Source organism: Schistocerca americana, chromosome 5, assembly GCF_021461395.2.
Source record: "Schistocerca americana isolate TAMUIC-IGC-003095 chromosome 5, iqSchAmer2.1, whole genome shotgun sequence".
Classification (NCBI taxonomy): domain Eukaryota; kingdom Metazoa; phylum Arthropoda; class Insecta; order Orthoptera; family Acrididae; genus Schistocerca; species Schistocerca americana.
In genome coordinates, this window is record NC_060123.1 from 531,814,914 (window position 1) to 531,835,826 (window position 20,913).

The 20,913-nt window shown below is 40.9% G+C and overlaps 1 protein-coding gene across 1 annotated transcript in view; it reads left to right on the forward strand.

Moving 5' to 3' along the window:
- The window catches only part of LOC124616149 (neuferricin), a 50,083-nt gene that overhangs the window by 11,790 nt on the left and 17,380 nt on the right, over nt 1-20,913 (forward strand). Inside the window, exons 2-3 of the mRNA XM_047144428.1 lie at nt 16,327-16,467; nt 16,545-16,731. Of these exons, the coding sequence (XP_047000384.1) occupies nt 16,327-16,467; nt 16,545-16,731 (328 nt within the window). The remainder of the gene's footprint in view (nt 1-16,326; nt 16,468-16,544; nt 16,732-20,913) is intronic.

Genomic DNA, 20,913 nt, shown 5'->3' on the forward strand with positions numbered 1-20,913 from the left:
CTCAGGTGTTGTGGCTCACATATTCATCTTGCTTACATTTTTATCGTATTTATCATGCCTCTTTTCTGGGTCGGGTGGTGATTTGACAGTTAGCGCAGGTGGCTGACAGTGTGTGTTGCTTTCCAATACAGGCAGAGTCTCATGTTTTCACCGCACCTAATGACCAGTACAACTAGAAAGAGTAGTTGTTGGTCATTTTCTACCTCCATTGTAAATTTTACATTGGCATGGAAGCTGTTCACGGGTTGTAGGAAGTCACCAAGCTGTTCCTCACCATGGCTCCACACAACAAAGATATTGTTGACGTATCTGTACCACACTGTAGGTTTACAAGGTGCCAGTCCAGCACATGTGCTTCAAATGTACCATGAAGAAGTTGGTCACCACTGGAATAAGTGGTCTACCCATAGCAATGCCTTCCAACTGTTTGTAGAAGTAGCTATTCCACATTATGTAGCTCCTGGTGAGACATGCATGAAAGAGCATGGCATTGTCTTGCGAGACAATGGAACCAATGTACTCCAGAGAGTCATGGAGTAGCATTTTGGTAAACAAAGAAATAACATCAAAGCTGACCAGGATGTCACTTAGTCCAACTTATAGTTTCATCAGTTTCTCAATGAAATGTCCTGAGTTCTTTATGTATATGTCAGTCTTTCCCACAAACAGCTGGAGCAGAGAGACCAAGAGTTTCGCCAGTTTGTGTCATTAAACTAGGAGAGCTAACAGTTGGTCGTAATAGAATATTATACTTATGGATCTTTGGTAATCCATACAGCCAAGGTGGTAGGGTATCTGCACTGCACTGGTCCCTCTATGTGTCTGCTGAGAGAGAAGACGCCTTGATTTAACAATTCATATTCCATGTGATCTGCTGTGTTCGACCTGCGCTTAGTTTTCGGTATGTTGTTGGATCTGATAGGGTTTGGATCTTCTACTCATAATCTTCGGTCTTCATTAAGATGGTCACATGTGACAGTAACTCGCATCTGACTGGGAGTTTTCTCCGTGAAATACTTTTCGAGTTAATTGTGTATAACCTTATTAAAATTGTTTCTAGCAGCTTTATGAAGCAGCCTATAAACTTCTGTACTACAAGCTTGTGTATTTCATGGTCCACTGTTGTGGCATAGCATTCATAAAGCTATTCAACACAATAATGGTTAGTCTTGAGGGGCCTGAGACTCAACTGTACTTTTTGCATATATAGCCTCCCTTCCCCTTCCTTTGTATTGGTTGTGCAGTAGTGCAACATAAGCTTGATCCAACAAGATGAATCCATTCAATTTCAGAGATTTCCATGTGATATTTTGATATGCACAAGAAGCAGATAGAAATTCCATCTACCTTTCCATATTCCTGAATGGATATGAGTTGTTCATCTTTTCTATTTGTAAGGCTTCTCATGTTTTGATGGAAGGTAGTAAATACATTTTCTTTAACATGACGATGCCGGTTTGTACTACCGGTAGCTCATGCCAGATCCTCCTATCAGGCAGTGTGTATCACTCAGGGCTCACACTAGCCCTCCCACCAGGTGGCATGTACCACCAGTGGTTCACACTCGGCTCCACCAATTATGCTACCAACAGTACATTAACATATGATGTATTACCTATCAGGTAGGTGCAGTTAACAGCTGTGAACACAGTTTTGTCTAACCATTCAACGAGACAGCTTTATCAACAAATGAGATTTTGTATAATTTGTGATTAATTTAGTGTAAGATTATTTTATATGATCTCTGGTTATTTTAAAAGAATGGGCTTACGTCACTTTCAGAAAAAAGGTCAGTAATTAAAATAGTAGCCTAGAGCATTCGAATACAACTGCCACCCCATGGTGAGAAACAGGAAAAGCAGTGCTAATGATGAAGAAAAGTATGGGTATGTTTGCTACCCTACAGGGGAGTCAATTCTCAGCAATGGCATGAACATGTTAATGTGCTTGGCTTTGTCCTAGCTGTAATATTTTATTGCATGATTATCTGTTTGAACTGTGACTATATTTCTTCTGCAGATCTGTTTTTTTAATGAATTTAGCCTAGAAAAGGCCAATTGAACTTGGAGCTAACCATTCATCATCTCTTGTATTCCTTTCCCCTGTTTTAGTCAAATGCTGCCTAATACTTCTTCCTTTGAAACTCTCATCAACCTCTGGTCCTTTCAGTTTATGCAGTGTTCTGCAGTATTCATGGATATCCTGCAATGGTTTTTAGCTTACAAGGGCTATCTACAGACAATAACTGGCTGTCATCACCAAAAATGATAGAATACTGATGTATCACTTCACACAGAGCGTATGGTGCAGAAACAGATAACACTTCATCATTTAGTACACAAAAGTTTAAATGTTTATCTGTCATAAATCGGTACTTCATAAATAATTAGAATTACGCAAGACTGCAGAGATGCTCGAAATTTCAATTACAATGATAGATACAATAAAACAATAAAAAATACATGTGCACCAGAATACTAGAGAATAACTTTGAAAAATGTGAGGTGCATCCAGAAAGTGAGTTTCCACATTTTTTTAAAAATGTAGTTACATGAAAAACTGTGTTGACAACATGTACGGCAATGTTTGAGCTATTTTTCAACATGTTTTGTGCATTAGGGAACCTTATCAATGACCGAACCTCATAGGCAGCGGGAGAATGAGTAAGAGACACCGTTTTGGGGCACTATTGCTGCGGCACTGGCACTAGGTGGGACCTGTCTGACTGGCATTTGATTGTCATGTTGTAGATGTGTGTGTGTGTGCAATTTTCCTGGCTGACTAAGCCTACTTTAAAGGAAACAACATTGGGAAATTTACTTTCTGGGTGCACCTAATACATTTCATATGGGAATGATGCAAAAACGAGATAGACATTATCTCTGACAGTTGCACCGTGGTTGGTATATATAAGGTAAACTGTATATCAGTGAGTATGAAAACTTGTGCTTTATTACATGGAAGTAAGAACACATGATTAAAATAAAATAAAATAAATAACAGTTTGTAATACCTTGACAATCACAATTAAATATATATGAGATGAAAAGGATTAATTGAATGAAACAATTAGTGCGGGGGAAAAAATGGAGAAATGAGAGGCTTAGCTGAAGTTTAGCAGAGGGGAAATGTTAACAGAGTTTGATCATTTAATATTATATTTGATCTTTGTTGCAGATATTAGTTAGTCTCCAGGGCTTCCAACAGATTTAGCTGTCTTCCTTAGTTTTGTCAAGTGGAGGAAATGGGACTGTGGCAGGTTGTTGTGACTGTCACTCAGTGTTCAGGGGTTTTCAGTGATAAATATGAAATTATGCTACCAAGTGTGGGTAGAAGAATCCATTGACATTACTGGAAACATTCTTGATACTGCCCTCCTTTGGCAATATTGTGAAATGAATTCTGTAATGCATGGTTTTGCTAAAGGCGATAAATTTGTTACATCATATCCAGTAATGAAATGACACATTGTTTGTATGCTTCATAAATTAGCAATAATATGCTATCCAATGAACAGTCATTTTCTCTGATTAGTATCCTACAGTTTTTGTATGTGATTCTGTGATTACTGCTTATGTGATTTTATGTGTGTGATACTGCATTCATTTAATTCAATACATTTCTACAGATCACCACGATCAATATGTGTTTTGAATCGCATTATTAACGTGAAAGGCATATTGTGAAATATGGTTGCTGTCGTCCACACCTACTGTTGTTGCTGAACAAAGACATTAGTTTTGTTTGAAAGTAAGTCAGCATATATCATATTTTCAAACTTAATGTTGAGTTTGAATTTATGTGACAGTGTAATTGTTATTCATGCTGTTTGTAATCTGCTTTCAATGAATAAACCAAATGCTGATGTTGTTTTGAGCTTCTGTTTCAAATTATGTCTGCATACTGTTACTGTTTCCTGATGGCATATCCACCCCAGGGTAAATTTTGTACTCTCATGAGCAGTATGGAAAAGCACATGTTGGCTAATGAAGAATCCTATGAACCTGAACAAGTATTCAAGAACTGAATTCTAACAAGTGCTCTATTTGTTGCACACTAACATGTGTTTAACTTTATTGCCACCCAGCTGCCTTCTGGGAACAATAACGAAGATACTGATGTTTTCAAATGCTACACTCACCCCAACAACTGTTTAATATCTGTGACTGAACAATCAATACATTCTCATTAGCAGTTGCGGAAATGCATATTGGCTAAGTCAGAACACTGCAAACCTGAGCTAGCCTACTAGAAGCAAAGGGCTTCTGATAACCCAACACAAGCAACAGCACAGAAATGGTCTGTGAATTATAACAAAATGCTTAATGCTTTAGATATTAGGGAATGAGTTTTTTTGTGAAATTGGAAGACAGTGCTTTGGATAAGTTTTCACCATTTTTAATTCAGACACATTTGGAAAGTATAATGTGGAAAATAGGAAGCTTCTAGTATAAACATCTAGCTCCCAGATAATTGCATTGCTGTTACAAGCCAACTTTTCTGGAGGTTACCATATTAAAACTTAGATTTACAACACCCTTAATTTCAGTAAAGGAGTAAATATTGGATGAGTTTAAATGCTTCAAATGGCTCTTAGCACTATGCGACTTAACTTCTGAGGTCATCAGTCCCCTTAAACCTAACGAACCTAAGGACATCACACACATGCATGCCCGAGGCAGGATTCGAACCTGCGACTGTAGCATTCACACTGTTCCAGACTGAAGCATCTAGAACCAATGAGTTTAAACATCCAGGAATGGAAGGAAGAATTGCAGTTGGAAGATATCATGAATGTTAATAGTATAAACGTAAAATTTTCCCATGTTCATCTTTCTTTACATTTTTGGCTAAGATAGTGGTGTAGAACAGATTTCTCAACTCGCTTGTTAAGATGAAAGTGGCAAAAATATGTGCCTGTAAGTGCACCTGTAGTGTTGGCCTTACTGTAAAACCCATCATTTCCAGATGATTAAAAAATAATAGGATTTTAACATCCCTCAGCACTGGCAGATAAAAAGAAGTCAAGGAATGCAGTCCCAAACATAAAAACATCCCTTTCACCATCACACGAATAACAGATTATTGAGATCAGAAGGCATAAATGTCAGTAAAAGCCATATGGATTGTATCACAAGTCAGTAGGTTATCCGTTTACAGAGCATGAAAGAATGAGTCTTTACAGAGCATGAAAGAATGAGTCAAAAAATAAGGACTATTTTCAAGGAAGTAGAAAGAAACATTATTTCCAATTGTTGACTCATTATTTCAAAGCTTGGTCAGTCTTCTTTTTGCCATGTATTTCCCATTTTGGTTGATGCGTTTTTGTAGGCAATGACAGATTTTGTATGCGTACATCATACATGCTTATCACTATGTTGTTGAGAAGCATTGCACCTCATCTTTCACCTTGTCATTATTGTTAAAGTGCATTCCAGCCAAATATTCCATGAACCTAGGAAACACAAGGTAATCACTGGATGTCTAGTCCCGACTTCAACTTTAGGATTGATGGGTATTATTTCACCCAAAATATTTCTAGAGAATGACAGGTTTGACTGGTGATAGGATGAATGTTTTTGCAGAGAAGGCTTAAATAATTATTCAACATTCTTTTTCTCTGGTGCTGAATTGTCTGTTTGAGCTCTTTAGGTGTCTCAGTCAGCATATTTTGCATTTCAAAGAGCCATGAAGTTGACTAACAATACATGCTTTCAGTCTCAAAACACAGTTTCTGTGGCTTTGCGAGCAGACTGTCTTTGTATGAATTTTTGAAGCTTGAAGGAAGAGAAATGTTACCACTCACATGATTAGTCTCAGATGTGGAATGGAAGGCCATAATTTCATCACTTGTAACAATCAAATCGAAGAAGTTGTCCTCTTCATCTACATAGCATCAAAGTAATTCTAGATAAGAGACAACACATGACTGTTGGTGATCTGGTGTGAGCATTAGTGGAACCCATCATCAGCACAACCACCAATATTTTAATTTTTCTTCTTAATTCGTATGAATTCTGCTCCAAGAAACCGAAGGAATCAAAATGCAGTGATCACTAAGAGTGATCCTCTAATCTTGATGAATGGTTCATTCAGCCTTTGTGACCTCTAACCAGAAATGGATTGTCTCCTGCTTCTTTCAACATCATTAATTTTAATGTGGCTGTCCATAAACTCCCTATACATGTCATCATTTTTGACATCAATGATGTGGAATGGCTGTCTACCCAATTCCTTAAGTGACAGTGAATTCTGATTTTAAACACCCTTTGAATTTTTTTTTTTTTAAAGAAAAGAAAAAAAAAGGCTATGCACACTTTGCACATGACCGTAACTGCAAGTGGAAACTCTATTATAAGTGGCTGCCAAGCTGTACATCCCAGGGAACCTATCCATTGGGATTATCCTTGTATCAATTGATATCAGTCTGAGGGAACGAACAAGCACTTCTGCAAGCGCTTCTACCATGCTGTCGCAAACTCTCACCTCATTGGAAAGATGGAATAGAATGAGAAAATCCTCTCTTGCAATACAAATTCCCTGTGCCATTGGATCAGAATGTCATTCAGAATTCATATGAAGTACTTGAACACCTGGCATAGAAAAGACTTAAACATTCTGATACACCTGTGCTAGTGAGTTTTATCATCTGTAGAAAGTATGATCTTAGCAGGGAGAAATAGATCAGGTAGGGAATTTATTCTTACCAATAATGTAACTTAACACTGTCCTCTAAGTGGAATCTATTTTTTACACAGTCTGAGGTTTGTGACACAACACTTGTGCTGATATATCATGGGAAGACAAAGAGAAATTATTCTCTTCCTTTTATTGGGTGACAAACAATTTACCACTCCAAAGAGTGATGTCATTTTAGTTTCACTCCTTGAAATTGGGAAAGACAGCACATTTTCATGTAGTAATCAGATTGTTTCTGTAACTAGTTGCATAGGAAAGACCCTGATGTAAGCAGTCTTCTGCTGCTTTGCCTGAGTGTTAGAATGTAGGGGATTACTTATGGTAGTTGGTTTCAGCATGAGGCTGGAAAAACTCATCTATCATTAATAACTGGAGTCTCATAAAAAGTAGGTGTCTTTTTCAATCTTGATAAGGACTGGGAAACTACTTGGAACCATAATCTCACACATAATGCATAGGGCTTGAAGGTTTTTGTTTTCTTCAATTTTTATAAGGTCCAATTTCTGACAGTGTCCTAAATAATGATTAAATAATGTGTTATCATTTTCAAAAAGAGAATGATGTTTCTCATTGCAGTGTTAGATGTGTGACTATTTAAGTTACTGCATTTAACTGTAGGCTATAGCATCTGTCATAAGTAGGCCAGTTCAGTTATCCTTATTTGTGTATAGCTTTTTTGTTTTCAGATCTTCTTCCAGCCTCTCAACTACTAGGAAAGAGATGATTACTGGGAGAGGCTGGAACAAACTGGTTTCAAATGCTTGTCCTCCAAGAAGCACACGCATGTGTGTGAATATCATACCAAGTCATAATGTAAGAAGCTCTACTGGAGAAACCACCATTTCAGTGGCCCTTCTCTGGGTTTTCGGGTTTCTTGAGTAAAGTTTTTTACATTACGATCTGAGATGATACTCAGAAAACTTGTATGTCAGCTTTCTTCGATACTTTCTGCATTTATACATGTGACTGTCTTTTAGGGAAGAAATTTCTCACCTGCGTCCCAAATGCCTGTTAACAATAATGGAAATTCCTGGGTGTATCTGCTTCCAGTACAGTAGATATATCAAGCAGAGGAAAGGCATAGAGAAATATCACAAATCTGTTGCTACTACAGAGGTGGCCTTATGAATCATTCTGCTTAGTGGATGGTTTTGTTGAAATACAGTGAAATGAACAAGCTAATAATAAAGCAACTGAGCATTCCTGTGAGAAGACGATATAATACTTAATGCCGTTATCACAGGCTTATCTCGATGTTAAGCCAGAGAGTTATGTGCAAGATGGGAGGCCTGAAATGAGGAAACTAATGAAAAATGTATTATTTTTTTAAAGTTTGGTATTTTAAATCACAGTTTTTGTGTAAAATTTTAGTACAGTTGCAGTGAACCCACTGTCAGGTGTCTTGATAACTTTATCATTATCACAGAAGATGACTTTATAAGTATTAATGATTTAACAGTTATCTGTGAATCTTAGGTCTAAATTATCTTCTTATGCTACTCTGTCACACATGAGAAGTATTTACCCAAACAACCAAAATTTTACTTATGAGCTAAGACAGTGGTAGCTTGCAGTTGATTTTCTTATTGTTGCATGGAATGATGGTTATTCACGTGAAGGTCCTTTTAATCAGTTGTGTGTGTTACTTCAATGTTTCCACTTGAAATTTATTGACACTCTTGCAGCACTGAGCTCTGCCTCTCTCTTGATGGTTTCTTTCTCCATTTCTTGGTCCATATCCATCTGACAACTTCCATGGCAACAACTCAGTAAACAATGCCAATTTATATGCCATGTCACATCTTTATAGTGGAAACCACTATGAAACATGATGTCAGTGGATTCAGTTGTTGCTTATCTCTGCAATATGAAGTAGAATAGATTAACACACACACACACACACACACACACACACACACACACACACACACACACCTGATCACCATGTGTCTGGGCACTAAGGCCCGACTGTCGTGAGCAGTGATTTCGGTTGGTGTGGGTAGTGGCGATACAGAACAAGTGTCAGGTATGGGGGGTGAGGGGTAGTAGAATAGGTGTGAGGGAAAATGCTGTAGTGCTGCTTGTGGGAGTGTGCAGTGATATGGTGGGGACAGGATCGTGAGTTGCTAAGTGCATTGTTGGATGGCTGTGCTGGTTGAGGGAGGAGAGGGTGGAGTGGAAAAAAACAGAGAAGGTGAAAGGACTATCCAGGCTGGAGTAGAAGCAGGAAAGGGCATGGAGGCAGCTGGGGACAGGGCCTGGTGAAAGCTGAGGCCAGGGGTTATGGGAATGAAGGCTATGTTGTAGAGAGAATTCCCACATGTGTAGCTTAGAAAAGCTGGTTTTGGAGGGAAGAATCCAGATGGCATAGGCTTTGAAGCGGCCACTGAAGTCAAGCACACTGTGATTTGTGGCATGCTCGACAGCTGTGTGGTTGCACTGTCTCTTGCTCACAAATGGATAGACAGCTTGTTAGTCATCATGCTCATGTATAGTACTGCTCAATGGTTGCAGCTGAGTTGACAGACAACATCTCTGCTATCACAGTTAACCCTGCCTTTGATGTGGTAGGAGATGCCTTGAGGTTGTAGGGCACAGGTCATGTATCTGGGTCTATTACATGAATTGAGCCATCGGGCATGGAGTTGGGAATAGGGATGAAATAGTGATGGACAAGTATATTGAATAGGTAGTGTGGGCAGCAGAATACGATTGTGGCAATGGTGGGGAGAACATGTCTCATTTCAGGACATGACAAGAGGTAGGAGTACCCCTGTGTGGAACACGATTCAGTTCCTCCAGTCCTGAGGGTACTAAGTCATGAGAGGGACACTCCTTGGGCCATTTGTGGGGGATGGTAGGTGACTGGAGACAAGGTGCGGAGGATCTGTTTGTGGACAAGGTGAAGACGTCCTCAATGATACCTTCAACATATTTGGAGAATGACTGCTTCTTACTGCAGATATGATGGGAGGGCTTGGGATATGGAGTGGATGGCAGCTGTTGAAATGAAGTTATTGTTGGTTGTTGGTAGGTTTGATGTGGAGAGAGGTACTGATGTGGCCGTCAGTGAGGTGGCGGTCAACATTAAGGTAGGTGGCTTGTTGGGCTGAGGAGGCCAGATGAGGCCAATAGGGAGGAGAGGTATTGAGGTACTGGAGAAGTGTGTCACCTTTATTCCAGAGGATGAAGATGTCATCATTGACTCTGAAGCAGGTGATGGGATTTGAGATTCTGGATGACTAAAAGGATACCTCTAAATAGCTCACAAGTAGGATAGAATAGGATGTTGCCATGTGGATGCCCATGGTTGTCCCACATACTTGTTTGTATGTGACACCTTCAAAGGAGAAGGACTTGTGGGTGAGGATATAGTTGGTCATGTTGACCAGGAATGGGTTGTAAGTTTGGAGACAGTCTGCTGATGGGCAGCAAGGTCATTGAGGTATGATGATGCTAGTGTAGGGGAAGGTGACACTGAAAATGACAAGCAGGGCACTGGATGGTAATACCTGTAATGCTGCCTACATCACCTAAGTGTTGAAAACATACTATAGTGCAGCAGTTGTCCATTAATACTCTTAAGGAAAAGATACTTACCAGGAATCATTGGACTCGCTAGGCACATTCTAGTGGGCACTTTCTTCAGTACAAAAAATTATGGTTTCATAACTACCTTGTAGTTAAGGATGATAAACCGTATGTTTTCTGTGCATGAGCATGGTAGGTGTTCCAAATACACACATCAAAAAAAGTTTTGCATCACCTCGGTTCTGAGAGTTCCAGAACCTATACAGAAAGTTGGAATAGAGATAAACATAAACATCATTTCCACCCTTTTTATTCCTCATGAGAACCACGCACTGCATATTGTACCACCATACAGCAAGACCTTCAGAGATGGTGGCCCAGATTTCTGTACGCACCAGTACATCTAATACCCAGTAGCATGTCCTCTTGCATTGATGCATGCCTGTATTTGTTGTGGCATACTATCCGCGAGTCCAAGAAGGCACTATTGGTCCAGATTCAGCATACATCCCTCAGAGTGGTTGGTGGGTCACGTCATCCATAAACAGCCCTTTTCAATCTATCCCAGGCATGTTCGATTGGGTTCATGCCTGGAGAACATGCTGGCTACTCTAGTCGAGCAATGTCATTCTCCTGGAGGAAGTCATTCACAATATGTGCACGATGGGGGTGCGAATTGTCATCCATGAAGACGAATGCCTCGCCAATATCCTGTCGATATGGTTACACTATCAGTCGGAGGATGGCATTCACGTATCATACAGCCGTTACAGTGCCTTCCATGACCACCAGCGGCATATGTCGGCCCCACATAATGCCACCCCAAAACAACAGGGAACATCCACCTTGCTGCCCTTGCTGGACAGTGTGTCTAAGGCATTCAGCCTGACTGGGTTGCCTCCAAACAAGCATCTGTCAATTGTCTGGTTGAAGGCATATGTGACACTCATCAGCGAAGAGAATGTGATACCAATCCTGAGTGGTCCACTTGGCGTGTTGTTGGGCCCATCTGGACCATGCTGCATGTTGTCGTGGTTGCAAAGCTGGACCTCGCCATGGATGTCGGGAGTGAAGTTGCGCATCATGCAGCCTATTGCACACAGTATGAGCCATAAAAAGATGTCTTGTGGCTGCATGAAAAGCATTATTCAACATGGTGGTGTTGCTATCAGGGTTCCTCCGAGCCATAATTCGTAGGTAGCAGTCATCCATTACAGTAGTAGCCCATGGGCGGCCTGAGCGAGGCATGTCATTGACAGTTTTTGTCTCTCTCTATCTCCTCCATGTCCGATCATCATTGACAGTTTTTGTCTCTCTCTATCTCCTCCATGTCCGAACATCATTGCTTTGGTTCACTCCAAGACAACTGGACACTTCCCTTGTTGAGAACCCTTCCTGGCACAAAGTAACAATTCGGACGTGATCGAATCGCGGTATTGACCGTCTACTACAGACAACATGAGCCATGTACCTCCTTCCTGGTGGAATGACTGGAACTGATTGGCTGTCGAACTCCCTCTGTCTAATAGGTGTGGCTCATGCATGTTTGTTTATATATTTGGATGGATTTAGTGACATCTCTGAACAGTCAAAAGGACTGTGATGCAATATTCACAGTCAGCGTCTATCTTCTGGAGTTCTGGGAACCAAGGTGATGCAAAACTTTTTTTGATGTGTTTATTAACCAAATAGGAACTGTGTCCCATCTCACAGGTAATAGAGTCCCACTATAATTGTGTATGCAGTTGGTATTGCTCTGCGCCACTGTCTCCTGTATAGCGCATTTCCATGTCTATGCACTCTTACAGCCTCATTTCTTGTGTTTCACATGAGTTAATGCAGTGTTTAAGACACTGATCTCATGTTTGTGTGGTGTGATTAAATCAGTGTCTCATATTCTCGATTTGTGTTTTCTGTGATTTCGCTGCAATACCTTATGTGACCAAAGAGGCGATTCCTTGAGTAATGTCACGCCATATAATGAGAGCGATAGAAAAGTAAAATACAAGTTGTTGTAGGTTTACATCATCATCATCGTCATCCACAGTTTGTGTGAAAAAGAAAAGCAACAGTTATAACATGTGTAACTAGAAAGCAAAAGTCAAAAACATTGAAACAAGTGGAACTTAGAAGCAAATGATGCGAGCTGTTGGTGAGGAATGCATGTCTTAGAATTGCAACAGTTTTATATTGTACCTGAGAAATTTTTCAATGTTATGAGAAGGAAAGTTGCTACTCACCATATAGCGGAAATGCTAAGTCGCAGGTAGGCTCAACAAAAAGACTCTCACAATTAAAGCTTTCAGCCATTAAGGTCTTCGTCAACAATACACACACACACCAGTGGATGATGAGAGTGGTGGTGGGGGGGGGGGGGGGGGGGGGGGGTAAGGAGAAGGTTGGGGCGGGGAAGGGGAGGGATAGTATGATGGGGGTGGCGGACAGTGAAGTGCTGCTGGCTGGACGGAGGGCAGGGGAGTGATTGGGAGGGAGGGGGGAAGAATTAGCAGAAAATGAGAAAAATAAAAGGACTGGGTGTGGTGGTTGAATGACAGATGTGTAGTGCTAGAATGGTAACAGGGAAGGGGGTGGACGGGTGAGGACAGTGACTGACTAAGGTTGAGGGCAGGAGGGTTATGAGAACGTAGGATGTATTGCAGGGAAATTTCCCACTTGTGCAGTTCAGAAAAGCTGGTGTTATTAGGAAGGGTCCATATGGCACAGGCTGTGAAGCAGTCATTGAAATGAAGGATATCATGTTTGGCAGCGTGTTAAGCAACAGGGTGGCCCACTTGTTTCTTGGCCACAGTTTGTCGGTAGCCATTCATGTGGACATATAGCTTGTTGGTTGTCATGCCTACATAGAATACAGCACAGTGGTTGCAGCTTAGCTTGTAAATCACAAGACTGGTTTCACAGGTAGCACCACCTGTGATGGAATAAGTGATGTTAGTGACCGGAATGGAGTAGGTGGTGGTGGGAGGATGTATGGGACAGATCTTGCATCTAGGTTATTACAGGGGTATGAACCATGAAGTAAGGGATTGGGAGCAGGGGTTGTGGAAGGATGGACGAGTATATTGTGTAGATTCGGTGGACGGTGGAATACAACTGTGGGAAGAGGGGTGGGAAGGATAGTGGGCAGGACATTTCTCATTTCAGAGCACGACGAGAGGTAATTGAAACCCAGGCGGAAATGTAATTCAGTTGCTCCAGTCCTAGGTGGTACTGAGTTACGAGGGGAATGCTCCTCTGTGGCTGGATGTTGGGACTTTGGGAGGTGGTGGGAGACTGGAAAGATAAGGTACGGGAGATTTGTTTTTGTACAAGGTTGGGAGGATTATTACATTCAGTGAAAGCTTCAGTGAGACCCTCGGTATATTTTGAGAGGAACTGCTCATCACTGCAGATGCGATGACCACGGGTGACTTGGCTGTATGGAAGGAACTTCGTGGTATGGATGGGTGGCAGCTGTCGAAGTGGAGGTATTGCTGGTGGTTAGTTGGTTGGATATGGATGGAGGTACTGATGTTGCCATCTTTGAGGTGGGGGTCAACATCTAGGAAGGTGGCTTGTTGGGTTGAGTAGGACCAGGTGGAGCAAATGGGGGAGAGGTTGTTGAGGTTCTGGAGGAATGTGGATAGGGTATCCTCACCTTCAATCCTGATAGCAAAGATGTCATCAGTGAATATGAATAGTAATGCAAAAGAAAATAGTATCAAAGGAAAACAGCACTGGGTCAGATTCATTGATTACACCAGCTCTTCTGAATTGCAGGTGGAAACTTTCCCTGCAATACATCCTACGTTCCTGTAACCCACCTGGCCTCAACCTTTGTTAGTCACTGTTTTCACACATCCACCTCCTTCCCTGTTCCCATTCCAACATTACACAGTTGTCATTGCACCACTACACACAGTCTTTTTATTTCTCTCCTGTTCTGCTACTTCCCCCCCCCCCCCCCCCCCCCCCACCTCTCCCCTGCCCTCCATCTAACCTGCAACTCTTTTCTGTACGCCATCCCCACTACACTATCCTTCCCCCTGTTCAAAGTGCCGTCAATGCGAACAAGAGGTGACTAAGACGTGTAACCAATGGCACCCCGTACCATCACGCCGGGTGATAAGCCAATATGGCGATGTCGAATATACGCTTTTAATGTGCGTTCACGGCAATGTCGCCAAACATGGATGCGACTATCATGGTGCTGTAAAGAGAACCTGGATTCATCCGAAAAAATGACGTTTCACTATTCATGCACCCAGGTTCGTCGTTGAGTACACCATCACAGGTGCTCCTGTCTGTGATGCAGCATCAAGAGTAACCGCAGCCATGGTCTTCGAGCTGATAGTCCATGCTACTGCAAATGTCATCGAACTGTTTGTGCAGATGGTTGTTGTCTTGCAAACGTCCCCATCTGTTGACTCAGGGATCTAGATGTGGCTGCACGATCTGTTACAGCCAAGCGGGTAAGATGCCTGTCATCTTGACTGCTAGTGATACGAGGCTGTTGGGATCCAGCACGGCATTCCGTATTACACTCCTGAACCCACCAATTCCATATTCTGCTAACAGTCATTGGATCTCGACCAACGCCAGCACCAACGTCGCAATACGATAAACAGCAATCGCGATAGGCTACAATCCGACCTTTATCAAAGTCGGAAATGTGATGGTACACATTTATCCTCCATACACGAGGCATCACAACAACATTTGACCAGGCAACGCCGGTCAACTGCTGTTTGTGTATGAGAAATCGGTTGGAAACTTTCCTCATGTCAGCACATTGTAGGTGTCGCCACCAGCGCCAACCTTGTGTGAATGCTCTGAAAAGCTAATCATTTGCATATCGCAGCTTCTTCTTCCTGTATGTTAAATTTCGCGTCTGTAGCATGCCATCTTCGTGGTGTAGCAATTTGAATGGCCAGTAGTGTACTATTGAGACATAAGTGAAATAGCTGACTAACAAAGTTTGTTGACTATAAGAAATCCATACTCCCCACCACAGCTGGTAGTAGTGCTACCAGTGACAAGACTGCACGATTACACCGAAGAGATTTCTCTTTTGATGTGCAATTTTGATTTTCTGATCTGATCCCTCTCCTCTATAGTTCCTTTGTGGCAGCGACACTCCCGGCATGTATCATTGGTGGTGGTTTGGTACTGTCAGGATATACCACTGCATATGATGGTACAACAGCACTCCAATGTTAGATAACATTGCTGGAGATAGGGGCAGCTGAGATTGTAATAGAAAAGTGTATTTGCCTCCTGAGTATACTGGTGAAGGTCTGGGCACTGAGATTCTGTGAACAATACAGTGCCCACTACCTAACCTGGGCAACACTGTAGAGATTCTGCACTGTTGTTAATAGACCAGCAGCATCTTGACATAGAGTGCCCTTTTTTGCTGCGACAGTAGTGGTAGTAAAAGTGCCCTGCTGCATAGGTCCTAAGATGTGGTGTGGCAATGGCAGCTGCTAGTACTGGAACTGCGTTACTGGCCATTGATGCAATACTACACAATGGCATCCCTGATGTCACCTGTGATGGCAAAAATGACAGCTGCCGCATTGTGGTGGAGGTGCTTCCAGTTGCAGAAGAATTTGGCGAAGGGGTGGTGATGGGCAGCTGCACTGTTGTGGTCCACCATCATAATCCTGGCAGCAGTGTTTGTTGCAGTGGAAGGGTTGCAATGTTATCATAATCTGGTGTTCCACAAAGAGATTGGTGGTACTGATACATTTGATAAAAGGATCGAGATGATTAAAATGGCCATCCCATTCCTTCCACCAAGGATGAATCCTTGGTAGTACGAGGAAATGAAACTGGGTATTCCACATGTGAGTCAGATCTACTGACCATTCAGCTACAGAAGCAGACATTATTCTTACAGCACATAGATAATTGTTACTCTTGATAAATAAAAATGTAGTTATATGATAATAATAATAATAATAATAATAATAATAATAACAATGCTGTGATAGAATAATCTCTAGGTCAGTAAAATGTGATGAACGAATGAGTGAATGTCACATGACTTCTGTGTCACAAATGTTCAATGAAATTTTAATTCTGAATTACTTTCAGGACGAGATGCATCTAGAGCCTTTGTCACTGGAGAGTTCACTGAAAGTGGTTTGATTGATGAAGTGCTGGATTTGTCACCAGAAGAATTAAAAAGCTTATCAGACTGGGCAAAATTTTATCAAACACAATACAAGTACAAAGGTGCGATAGGAATAAGTATATTTAATTTGTAAGCAGTGTTACATGGAGTTAGTGTTGTTAAACACACTTTTTTTTAGGTAAACTCCTTGGACGGTATTATGATGCTGATGGTAAAGCTACACCGTACTTACGTGAAGTGCAGAAAAAGATCAAACAAGCAAAAGCCAGAGAAGGTGATACAAATAAACTGAAGCTTATGTTTCCTCCATGCAATGTTGAATGGAGTCATGATACAGGAAGTAGAGTTTGGTGCTCAACAAGAAGGTTAGTTGTGAGCACATAGGTGATTACTGATTTACACATTTTATTCACACATACTGTTCTCCAGTGATTTGAACTAGAGTGAATTTCATTTCATGAAATAATGGCAAAAAACATCAACTTGCGGCAACCTTCTCTAAAGAAAAAAAATATATTTTTAATTATGTCTAGTCAGTAGATGATGGGAAACACCAGAACAAAACAAAGACAATCCAGAAACATGGTTAATGTTTCAAACAGAAAATTCCATTCAGAAAAACTTAAAATTTTAATGAATGTCCAGCACTTAACTTCTTAGATGTTTTTCCTTTAGGGAGGAACAAGGGATTAGTGGAGGTAGGTTGGAAAGGAGTGCGGTGGTGTTGGTGTGGAGGTCATGCGGACTCCAGGTTGAGAGGTATCCACCTGTTGTAGAGGCAAGGGGAGACAAAGATTTAGGAGAAGGTGCCAGGTAGAGTGGGACAAAGGTGAAGGATAAGGTACCAGGTAGCATTGGAGATCAAAGATTGTACATTGGTAAGCTTCATGTGAGCTATCATCTCACAAATGATAGAAGGAGCAGACTAAGATTAAAGAGGAAGAGAAAAGACAAGTAGAATGAAAATTCAAATGAGATATGAGAGGAAACGGGACAAGAGTAGGGAAAAGCCATTTAAAAATGCAAGAAAGAGGACCAGTAAAAATAAATAATTGAATTTTGAAAGAAATTCTACTGGTGGTAAAGGGGGGCATGTTGTTAAAAACTACTTTGCTACCAAATCAGTAATCCTGTTTTCTACACAGCAAGTTTACTCATTGATTCCAAGTCGATTACTAGACAAGAATATGGTTGGGAACATGTGTAATAATTTTTCACAGTTTTTGTTTGTAATGCATTTATTCTTCTGGTGGACGCCTTCACTAGATCTTGAGCATCAGCTTGTTTTCTGGGAAATATGAAACATAAGAAAAATCACAGTATTCATGTATGAACATTAGAAATATAATCACCTGCCTCTGGACTTGGCATCTATTTATGAGGCATACTATTTATAAACAGCCAAATCATTTTGTAAATACAGGGTGTTTCAAAAATGACCGGTATATTTGAAACGGCAATAAAAACTAAACGAGCAGCGATAGAAATACAACATTTGTTGCAATATGCTTGGGACAACAGTACATTTTCAGGCGGACAAACTTTCGGAATTACAGTAGTTACAATTTTCAACAACAGATGGCGCTGCATGTGATGTGAAAGATATAGAAGACAACGCAGTCTGTGGGTGCGTCATTCTGTACGTCGTCTTTCTGCTGTAAGCGTGTGCTGTTCACAACGTGCAAGTGTGCTGTAGACAACATGGTTTATTCCTTAGAACAGAGGATTATTCTGGTGTTGGAATTCCACCGCCTAGAACACAGTGTTGTTGCAACAAGACGAAGTTTTCAACGGAGGTTTAATGTAACCAAAGGACCGAAAAGCGATACAATAAAGGATCTGTTTGAAAAATTTCAACGGACTGGGAATGTGACGGATGAACGTGCTGGAAAGGTAGGGCGACCGCGTACGGCAACCACAGAGGGCAACGCGCAGCTAGTGCAGCAGGTGATCCAACAGCGGCCTCGGGTTTCTGTTCGCCGTGTTGCAGCTGCGGTCCAAATGACGCCAACGTCCACGTATCGTCTCATGCGCCAGAGTTTACACCTCTATCCATACAAAATTCAAACGCGGCAACCCCTCAGTGCCGCTACCATTGCTGCATGAGAGACATTCGCTGACGATATAGTGCACAGGATTGATGACGGCGATATGCATGTGGGCAGCATTTGGTTTACTGACGAAGCTTATTTTTACCTGGACGGCTTCGTCAGCAAACAGAACTGGCGCATATGGGGAACCGAAAAGCCCCATGTTGCAGTCCCATCGTCTCTGCATCCTCAAAAAGTACTGGTCTGGGCCACCATTGCTTCCAAAGGAATCATTGGCCCATTTTTCAGATCCGAAACGATTACTGCATCACGCTATCTGGACATTCTTCGTGAATTTGTGGCGGTACAAACTGCCTTAGACGTCACTGCGAACACCTCGTGGTTTATGCAAGATGGTGCCCGGCCACATCGCACGGCCGACGTCTTTAATTTCCTGAATGAATATTTCGATGATCATGTGATTGCTTTGGGCTATCCGAAACATACAGGAGGCGGCATGGATTGGCCTCCCTATTCGCCAGACATGAACCCCTGTGACTTCTTTCTATGGGGACACTTGAAAGACCAGGTGTACCGCCAGAATCCAGAAACAATTGAACAGCTGAAGCAGTACATCTCATCTGCATGTGAAGCCATTCCGCCAGACACGTTGCCAAAGGTTTCGGGTAATTTCATTCAGAGACTACGCCATATTATTGCTACGCATGGTGGATATGTGGAAAATATCGTACTATAGAGTTTCCCAGACCGCAGCGCCATATGTTGTTGAAAATTGTAACTACTGTAATTTCGAAAGTTTGTCCGCCTGAAAATGTACTGTTGTCCCAAGCATATTGCAACAAACGGTGTATTTCTATCGCTGCTCATTTAGTTTTTATTGCCGTTTCAAATATACCGGTCATTTTTGAAACACCCTGTATGTACTTTTAAATAATTAGTGAGATTAATCTGCAAAAGTGCTGTTCTCTGTAAATGAATAAGTTATGCCAACCACAAATTTTAATTAATTTGGAAATTATCACTGATTGGAGAAATAATGTTGATCATAATTAATTAGCTGCATTGTAGGTAACCATCTACCACAGTAGTACCTGAACATTATACTGTACCATTATCTTAAGAAGAATATTCCTTTAGTATCATTTGTCTGTCTCATAGCATAAAAATTGTAACTTCTAACCATTCTCCCATAGCACTTCACCACAAAGAGTGTTTTATTTTACTCCTACAGTAAGTGTTTATTAATTTTTGTGTGACAGTATCAGAGCTCCTTCATATCCAGTCTCTTGCATCACTATAGGAACTTAATCTATGCTTTTTTTAAAAAACTGAAATTACTCTTTATAAAAGAAAATAATTTCTAATTCCTTCTGAACTTACTAAGATATCATCAAATAAATAAATACTCTTCTGTTAGTCGCAACTTTTCATTATAGTTCCATACAATATGTTTCTCTGTAACAGCATCATCAGATCTGTGGGACAAAGAACTTGCATTAGAATGAATTGAACAAACATTTATAAAATAACAATGCTTAGAGTAATTGCGGTAAGAGGTAAGTTTTTTACTTACCTTGTGGACACATAGTATCTTGTCAGTATTTAACATCTTACTCAACACGAGAGGCCATCTGGCTGTCACCTTGTGGTGCATTACAAAGTAAACATTTTCAGTCACGAAGTGGCTGAAGTGACTGCTTTTATCAGATGTGATCTCCCATATAATTGTAATATGAAACAGTTTTTCACCTCTTTGAATATTATAATTACGGCCTAAACATGTGGTGCTATAAAACTCATTATCACTTTACAGTAGATGTTATTGTGCATCCAAAATGTGTAACTTGACTCACCATTACAATACAGTTTTACATAAATCAAAACTACAGTTGATACATGTACAGAAGAAACATGACTGCATTACTAATAACATAAGCCATAGCTAACAGTGTTATGCATCTGTAGAGAAGAAAGGAACTTTAGGATCCAAAGTGACATCAATTTCCCCTTGGACGTTAACAGGATTACCGGATTGAACTAGACATTCATAACCAATATCCACAGTAGATTGACTGAGAACAATTTAAGGGGAGGGTTGAAGAAAGTACTAATCCATGAGGACATAGTTTTGCATTATTGTGCATTATATGTTTGGTTAAATCTGTGAATCATGTATCAAAATCAACTTCTTCGTAATTTTTTATGCAAATTATTACATTATTTTTTAGATATTTAATGTGCCATGCAGGTTAAAAATTGTTAATAATCCCACAAAATCCTTTACTTGTAACATTGTCCCCACTATTGTAGGTCATTATCTTCATCAAAAAGTACCTAGAAAAAACCCCTAGGGGGCTCACCACTATGTGGTGAGTTCGTGCTTGGCTACCACCAGGCTCCAGCCTTTGCAGCATCTTTTTCCTTCCATGCTGCATGTCTATCCTTCCGCTATTCTTTTTCTCCTCCCTTGGGGAACATATCTGGGATATTTTCAGG